A 9,504-nucleotide genomic window follows, 5' to 3' on the forward strand; every position below is an offset into this window, starting at 1 on the left:
ACTGCCAGGAATATGTAGGTGAAACCACAGTTATAATAAAAAAGTGGCAGATAAGCTTTTCTGTTTTTCTCTGGGTTTGTGGCAATGAGCAAAACACAAAGAAAGCAGTGTATGACAATGGTTTCCCAAAAACGTACTCATTTGTATGCTAGTGATTAAGTTCATTTACATTAGAATAAGAATGTGGACAGGACTGTGGTTTTGCACTGCATATCATCTCCTCTCTGTCAAGTGGAGAATGCTATCCGATGTTTCTGGGCATGGTGATGCAGTGGAATTCCACTTTCCATGTGTTGGAGTGACTCCATGAACAGTGTGCAGCCATACAACATATTTATCTCCATAGTTCCACCGAAATCTAGAGAGAGAGCAGTCTTCATTGTGCCCCACTGAGTATCCAATATAAGGGTTCTGTGTAACAGCGTGAGGCCCTTCACTGGTTTCTCGAAGCTGGTCAGTGGATCTGATGTCACATTAGTTAGGAGACGTGATGACCTATCTTTGGAGAACAAAATCATGTCTGGGGTCCAGCAATACAAATAAAATCATGATAAACCAGGTCTACCTCCGCACAGCAGCAGAGGAATAAAGAGACATAAAGCATGACTAAGGTTAACATTCACTTTGAACATTCCATGAAGCTTTTGTCGTTTTCATGATTTCTACCTGGTGAAGCCCTCATTGAAAGCAAATACAAAAGGGGCACAAATATATCCAAAGCCAATTCATCACAGATATGTTTGGTGATATTTGCCCACTCAGTTAACCAGTTACGTGCACAATTGATTTGCAAACTAACTTGGTGGGTGTTTTCATTTTCTTTATTTGAGATCGCATTTATTATTGAGTACAAAGCAGAAGTTACTTTGAAAATAAAATAAATTGAATACCCACAGCAGTAATAATAATAATTTACAATCCGACATTTACATAAGGTTTTGTTTAAGAGGTTTTTTTATACCAGCTGCTGTTTCAGTCAGCAATATGGCAAAATGAGGACCAATGTGTGTGACAGTCCATCACTTCCGGCAGTTGCAATCATTCCAGGGACAGATTATTTCCATGCTGGTACCCAGAATGGAATAGCAAACAGAATTGCTGCATAAAAAACTTTGTTAAACTAGTAAGGAAATGCAGTTCAGGGAATGTGTTTGATTATGCACAACAACAAAGTGTTTTGACTCTTAAGGCATTCTCTGTGTTTCATTTAATTCTTTACACTGTCCTTATCACAATAGGATCTGAACATCTTACAAAAAGCTGTAGATCCCCCAAATCTGAGAAGATACGAAATGTTTTCTCAGGGCTATTGAAATACCAGCAGAGGATATTTTAATTAGGACATGCATTGCCAGGGCTAGGTTGTCTCTTGTCCTAGATGACCATGCAAGAGAATAAGAGGGCATGAGTCACTCCCTTATTCTCTTGCATGGACAGCTTGTACCATGATTTGCAACATGAGAAGGGAAGAAGTCTCTGAAGAGCAGGATGGCATGGGATGAGGTGGGGACTGGATGGAACCTTATTCTGCATATCTGTGCTGGCATAATGGGTGACATACACTGTGCCAGTTATAGGTCTAGTGCAGAGGGGGGAAACTGGGAATCTCCGAGGCTGGTCTGGGGCAGCACAACTACATGTGGAGATGGTAGTAGTACAGTCTAGACCCCAATGAGTGCAGAAGATGTTGATGATCAATAATATTTCTATTCTTTATTTTCTGTGGTTTACAGAAAAGTCAAGTGAAATAAGAAAGTGTCCAATTCACCCTTAGAAGGGAAACATAGATCACCAGATCTTTGAGTTATCCATCCCTTTGCTAGAAAGGGGGTTTCACCACCCAGTTCAAGAAGAGGAACAGCAGTAAAGAATATGTTAGATGAGGAGGGTGCCAATCTCAGCTGCTGCTTCAAATATTCTTTTATTTATTTAAGCAGGTTTGGTTTGGTTTTGATAATGTTTGATGGAGGAAATAAAAAGGTGTTTTAGCTGAAATAAAAAGGAAAGAGGAAGATGTGGAGCACTGTGATGACTGAGGTGCTTTGGTATTTGTACATTATTAATAGCTAGTAAAGAAAAAATCTGAGTTTTCTTTGGACTGGAGAATTCAACCTGTCCCATTCTGAACTGTGCTCCCATGTGTTGCAAGATTGCTACAGCTACATAATATGCAGAGAGAGACAATTTATCCCAATGTAGAAGTAAACGTTTTATATCAGAAATAAATACATAGAAGTGGATTCTACACTTTTTTCCCTTGAGTAAAGTGTCTTGTCTCTAAAAGTTATCAGTGGCTTCAGATATGGTTTCCCATGTATGATTTTTTTCTGCTTTGTGTTATTCAAATACTTTTAGCACACAGCGTTGTGTGCCCAAAGGTCAGAATAATACAGTTGCACATCCCCAAAATGCTTATCTAATTAATATTTCATAAAGTTTTAGAAAACAAACTTCCAGACATCTTTTTCTACAGTATTCCGGCTGTTATTATGCACAGTTTGTGTCTGATTCAGGAGGCAAATGTTAGCATAAATTGGTTGTGTGTGACATTACTGTTATCCTAGCCAAAGTGCATCGTGCTGTGGTTAACATTTAATAATTAACTGTTCTGGATACAGGGAGTGCACAAAAGCAAATACAATTTATGACAATCACAGAACATCATATTTTGAAGACTTTCACAGGTGACAATGATCACGCATATGTATTTAAACTGTGTAACAAAGTCTCATTCATAGATATGCAACATGTCTGTAATATGCATATCAATAGAGTTATTTTAATAAAGTTATATCAGGAATAATTTAGCCTATTTTTATATTAGCACATCTTGTCCTGTCGACGTTTTTAACAAATTAAAAGAAAGCTAATTTTCTTTATGGCAGAACTTTGAAAACAGTGGGTTTGAACTGGAATATCTGAGTAGAGATAAGCTGTGTGTTATGTACCTACGTTGTGCAGGAGGTCAGACTAGATGATCAGAATGATCCCTTCTGGCCTTAAAATCTATTAATATGATCTGGGGTAATTTAAATTCTGCTGAAACTGAACAATAGGAAGCTCAGAACTTCAATAAAAGCAAAACTCTCATAGAAATGGACACTGACTAAAACCTTTAACACTGGTTAAAAGGTTTTGAACCTTTAGCATTAACACCTATGTTTGAATATACCTTCTTGAATGTTCACCACTTTAAGTCAGGTGAAGCATATGGTTGGTACTTCATCAATCCATGTCTTGCATCTTTACAATCCTTTGTCCCATTTGTCACTTTTTTCAGTGTATGCTCTTGTAGGGAAAATGCTCAGCAGCTCAAATGGGGTATTGGGATGTGTGTTCTTCCTTATTTTCCCCCTTCCCCATCTTGCTAGAGATAGTCACTTTGTAGAATGACAGTAATTCAGACAGGTGCTAATAGTGAGTAATGCTCAGCCCTATGCATTATTTGAGAGATTTTATATGTATAAAATCAGGAAATGGCTGAACAGTTCTGGTGACTCTTTTTTGATTTGTAGAGGACTCTTTCAGATTTTTATTAAAGGAAAGCCAGGACAGCATAACCTCAAAATCCACAAAGTTCTGCTCTACTTTTCAATGTCTCCTTGGAATATTTAATCTATTTTCAGGAATATCCATTAACTCCAGATACATTGGGGTGAAAATATAATACAGTGCCCTCTTTTATAAGAATTACTGATATGAGAATCAACTGTATATACTGATCAAAACCCCTGGGACAAAATTATTCCTATACTAACCATGCTCAAGTTTTGTGCATGTAAAAATCAAACAATCTGCTTATAAGAATAATTTTGGGGCAAACTGACTACATGTAATATGATAATCAAGTGCAATGTCATGTAATAAGCCAGTAAAGCTGATTTGAATTTGATCACATGTCATGTAGCACGTATAAAATATAATCCCTGTGTAGAAAAAACAAATCGTGCCATTTATGGGTGAGTCAACATGGCAGGAAAAAGAAATACACTTTCTGCAGATGAAAGACACCCCTTCTGGAATCCTATGATAGGCTTCCAAAGACCAGACAAAGAGATGCAGTTCAGAAATTGAGCATTCCACAAGCTATATTATCTCAGATTCTCAAGGACAGGAGAGCAACTCACAAAGCAAAGGAGACAGAAAAAGAAGTGGATGAGAAATGCCCCTCCACCCCCTGCCAATTGGACTGTTGGTGATGCAGAAAGCAGAAAAACTGGTGGCCCTGGGCATTACTAACTTCAAGGCCAGCACTGGCCAGTACCCGAGAGGGGATTGTTTTAAAGAAAATGCATGGAGAAGCAGAAGATGCAGACATTAAGTCACATGAAAAATGGTTAGAAAATTAGTGGATCGAAATGAGACATAACTTCACTGAAGAAGACATTTGGAATGCAGATGAAAGCAGAATTTACTTCTGAACCCTGCCTGATGGCAATAAAAAAAAAATGTAAATGTAACTATCAAAATTATTCTTTTTGCTAAGTACACCTCCCATTTACATTAAGAGAAGATTAAAGCTGAATAACCATACATGCCAAAGTCAGGAAATGCCAGGGGAAAAGTTACCTTGAATTTGGCCCTATTGTACATATGCATTACTCTATAGCCCTTAATTAAATGAGTACATACAATTTAAAAAACTACAATATCGTATACATTTTCTACAAACCTACGTACACATGTCTAGCATCTTCTGTATACTATTCTGTTTATGCCATACAAACACACATCATGGAAGCCATTTATGAAAAATGCTCTAATCTTCTTATCTCGTGGCTCACTACTCTGCTCATTCCAAGCTTATAAACCTTGCAGATCAAGAGACAGCTGCCAGGACTTAGATGAGGTTGTCTTTCAGGTCCAGGAAGCCTGCACAGCTTTTAATCTACACTGCATGTTTCTTAGTGCTGCAAATGGCAAAAGGGTTGCTGTGTAGTCTTGCCAAATTCTGTTAATCTAATACAAATAAACACACACACACACACACACATATATTATGGTTTCTGGGTGAGCTTCTCCAGTGTATAGTTGCTCATTTCTGCCACAAGTACTCTGAGAGCTGGGAGGCACCTTTCTCAAACTTGACCATCAGAAAGTTGGTTCCTTTTGACTGTTTCTCTGCATCCCCAATTCTCACCAACCTTTCAGCCTCTCCTCTCAATCTGTGATGTTACTCCTCTGATGTTTCCTCACCCTCTTGTTTAATTGTCATGCTGAGATTTCAGTAAGGTGACAGCAGGAAACAGGGACTTGCAAGACAAGGAGAGGGGTAAAACCAGAAGGTTTAATTGCTGAAACGCTGTTAAAACTTAATTAAGTGCTTCATACAGTACCAGGAAAATACACTTTAAAAATAAAAAAGAAACAAGCAAGAGACTAGAAGAGGAAAATGAGAGAACTGCAAACTCTGCAAAGAATTCTTGCATATGGGCACAAAAGTTTCTGGATATGCAGTTAGGGGATGAAAGAGTGCATGGTTTTCAGGATCACAATGGAAAAAGATTGGAGTACCTCAGATCTGGATAATCAGAAATGTTATTTGTCCCTGCAGGTCTCTCTGGTTCTCTAGAATTTATAATCCATTTAAACTATATGGATCCAGTGAGTGTCTATGCTCCTGCCGAGTTTATAGGCTGCAATTTTCAAGAGATACTATGGGATTGGATGCTTTATTCCCTTTGAGTTTATCTACATGGCAAGTTAGCATACAACAAGGGTGTGATTCTAGAGTGCATCAGCTTGCCGTGCATAACTTGCCAGGTAGACACTGGAGTTTGACTTACTGTACTGTAGCAGTGTCCTCATAGTGAATCAGTGTGCTGGAAGCTGTGGACTATAGTGCCGCACACTAACTCATGATGTAGACTAGCACATAGGCTCCTTTAAAATCCCAACCTAAACTCCCACAGTTTCACATGAATCTCCACCAGATACCATGTGGGATTTATACATTCTGCAAGAAGCCCAGAAGACTTTTTTAACTCTGCCAGTCACCTTGAGAAGAAAACTTTGTACAGACCTAAGAGTTCTCACAGGTGTGAGAAAAATGAGTTCCAGAACTCCAGGATTAACCAAAACAGTCCAAGGCAGCAAGTCTGCTAAAAGGCAAACAAATAATTCAAAATTTTAGCTGAAACTATTTTTAAGATAGGATAGTTCAAAAAAGCTATGAAAGTTTAGCAAAGGTAAAAGCCTCTTCGGCTCAAACACCTCAACCTAAATCACTTAATAAAATCCCCAGAAGAACCAGTATGAAGCATACCTTGCAAAAACAAGCCATCTTACTCTCTTAGTTTTTGTGTACACCTCCCTTCACGTCCCTTGCCTGATGGCATGTCTTATTGCATTGTGTCAGGTTGTGTACACGTAAGTCATGATGCTTGCCTTTAGTGGGAGAATACCTGGTAATGTGTACAGGATCAGACCCTATTTGTAAGCTGTTTGAAGTTGGGACCTTGCCTTTATTCTATCAGTAAAATGTTGTATAGTTAAGACGCAACATACAATGCTAAATAACACTAATGATGTTTTTGACTCTGTCCTCTTTTTTATTATTCTACATCATGAAGCGCCTTGAATAAGGAACATTTGTTTTAATCCAAATTATTGTGGATTTATATATTAGTGAAGTAAAAATATCTCATAGCTTCCTTCTTCAAAATGCAGAGTGAGATCTTGTAGAGACTCATCGTGTAAGACTTAGGGCTGGATTCTTGGCCTCGTTCTGTCTGCTTTGTATTGCTCGGATGGCACAAAACAGTCCTAAAGCCTGCTTAACCATCCCTGGAGATTTCCCATTATAAAGGAATTCCAGAGTGGTGCAGAGCCACCATATGGCTCCTACAGTGCACTCCCACAGTCACTGGCCTAACGGCCATAGCCAGGAGTATGGCATGCAGTGGGAAATCCCATTCTCCAACAATGCCCTGCTGCCAGAACAACCCTCTGGGAGCCTTTGTCAGCAACAGTAAATAAATCAGCCCTAAGACTGCTCTAGTTTATGCCAGGGACAACCTCAGGACTGTGACATAAAGCTTCCTTTGCATTTCCCCCTCCCCCCAACACACACACACACACACACACACACACACACACACACACACACACACACACATCTGAGCTGTGCTTAGAGCATTTGATTTATTGCTCAGAATCTAGGCCTTTCTGTACAATCCAGCAAACCCAATTCAAAGTTAAGAACATGTTCTAGTGCTTTGCTGACTTTGGGCCTTAAATTGTAAGCTCTCTAAGGCAGGGACTCATTTACCATAGGTAAGGATTCTAGATACTACAGAAACATAAGTGATAATAAGAGGAAGAAGCACTGGTGCAGGACTGGACCTTTACTAATAGTTGATAGTGCATAGGAACTTTGTGAATCTGACTGTAAATCCATTTTCACTTTGATACAAAGGGAGAATGAAATCTTGGAAACTATTACAAAATATTATCGATACTTTTTAACTTGTTTGCTTTATTTTTTAATAGCGACGAGTAATGATGCTTTATTTAAAGCAGAAATACAATTCTAAGATCCATAGCAAGGAAAGAACTCCTATATGGTTGATATTTATGATATGTATTCATTTGACCTGGTCTCTGGTGTACAAATTATTTGGACAGAAAAGCTGCAAAAATACTTTTGGAATCTCTGCATCTCCTAGTAATCAATTTTTATATCAGTTCAGTTAAAGGAGAGCTACGTGCACATAAGTTGTGAACCCCATTGACTTCAGTGGGGCCACGATTTCGCCCAAAGTGTTACCAGTGGGGAAGTGATTATAATGCACTTCATTAAAGTACAGTTTTAGCATATTTGTACTTACAGTAATAATTCATGTCCTTATAAGTAGCTGGGCAATATAAAAGCAAATGCTTTTTGTTTTCATAGCAAATTACAAATCTAGTAATAACGGAGTTACATGCAGCATAATTCTAAATTTGGTGATAGCAAGTTGTCTGTTTAATGCAATTCTGTATTTACTTCTGTTTTAAATGTAATGTCCCTGTACTGTTAGACCTCTTTCTGCCATCTTTACCCAGGAAAGTAGCCCCACTGACTGCTCACATGAATGAAAGTTGCTGGTTGTGGCCATTAATCAGCCAAGAATAAGACCTGGGTTAGCTTTTTGAAGCATATAGACAATATTTTGAAAACTCTTACCATTTGGGAAAACTGGTTTCATGAACAACCTCACTTTTGTTTTGAAGATTTTTGCATGTCGAGATATGGGCCATTTCCTTAAATAAGTGAGACTGAATAAAGTCTAAATATCATCAGTGGAGTAATATATTAAAAAAGAAAAGAAAAGCCTTTCATTGCGCTATTTTTGTTCTGTGCTCAAAATTTTTTGGACTGCCTTGCTCCTTCTGCAATCATTTCCACCTGCGCAAAGTGGGGTGTAAAATGCTACCCAATCCAAATTCTTCACTCCCTTGCACCAGTAGAAGTGATTTATACCCACTTTGCACTCACTTTGTATGTAAATTACTATACAAGATCAAGAGAATCAGCACCAGATCATATTTCATTATTACAAGTACCCTTTGGGACTCATCCATGCTTCCTTTCAAGTTTCTTCCTCTTTGACTGCACCATTCCCAATAACCAAATACCAAACTTAATTTAGCTAAACATTTTTTCCAGGCAAGAAAGTAACTATTGACTAAACCAGCAAGAATTTTGCTTTCTAAAGCAAAAGAAAAAGGATTTTGCAGGCTACAAAGAAAAACAACTGGCTCCAGTTCCCTCACTTTTTCCTAAAAGAGAGAAGAGAATACAACTTATATGACTCATTTAAATTATGTGCCGTACTGTATATTGCCACTAAAGAGGAATTTGATACAGTGATCTAATTGTCAATGTTATCTTTCGATTTCATAGCAATGTTAGCATCTTCCTTTGAGCAATTTAACATTTTCTAGTGGCTCGAGGACATATTTTCAACTTGTTCTACCTGTTTACTATAACCAACAGTGGAGAACTCATTAGTGTAATAAATATTTTCTTTTTAGAGTTGGAATCTCTGTTGAAAAGTTTTCTGCAGTTCTACTATATCTTTTATTTTTATCTGAAATGTATGAAATCATTTAGTAGCAGTATAAGCTATAAATGCAATGATAGCAATAATAATAAATAATCAATTGGAACAGAATGCTGGTTTTGTAATCCTTCAGCACTGAGTTGTGATTTATACCAAGAATGACATAACCTGCCTGTTTTTCACATGCATGTTTAGTGTCTTCTGTGAAGAGTATTTAATTTGGCTTCTTATTTTCTCTGCAGAGATCTAAAATTGCAGTATTTGATAAAATGTGGACCTACATGAAAAGCGCAGAGCCATCTGTGTTTGTGAGGACTACAGCAGAAGGGGTAGCCCGGGTACGGAAGTCCAAAGGAAAATATGCCTACTTGCTGGAGTCAACCATGAATGAGTACATCGAACAAAGGAAACCCTGTGACACCATGAAAGTTGGTGGGAATTTGGATTCCAAAGGCTA

The 9,504-nt window shown here is 38.0% G+C and overlaps 1 protein-coding gene across 6 annotated transcripts in view; it reads left to right on the forward strand.

Moving 5' to 3' along the window:
- GRIA2 (glutamate ionotropic receptor AMPA type subunit 2) overlaps positions 1 to 9,504 on the forward strand; it is a 122,708-nt gene that overhangs the window by 107,047 nt on the left and 6,157 nt on the right. For all 6 annotated transcript variants that reach the window (XM_034770682.1, XM_034770677.1, XM_034770678.1 and 3 more), the window contains exon 13: positions 9,290 to 9,504. This exon is cut by the window's right edge and continues 33 nt beyond it. In XM_034770682.1, the coding sequence (XP_034626573.1) occupies positions 9,290 to 9,504 (215 nt within the window). The remainder of the gene's footprint in view (positions 1 to 9,289) is intronic.

Source organism: Trachemys scripta, chromosome 5 (assembly GCF_013100865.1).
Source record: "Trachemys scripta elegans isolate TJP31775 chromosome 5, CAS_Tse_1.0, whole genome shotgun sequence".
In the NCBI taxonomy this organism is placed as follows: domain Eukaryota; kingdom Metazoa; phylum Chordata; order Testudines; family Emydidae; genus Trachemys; species Trachemys scripta.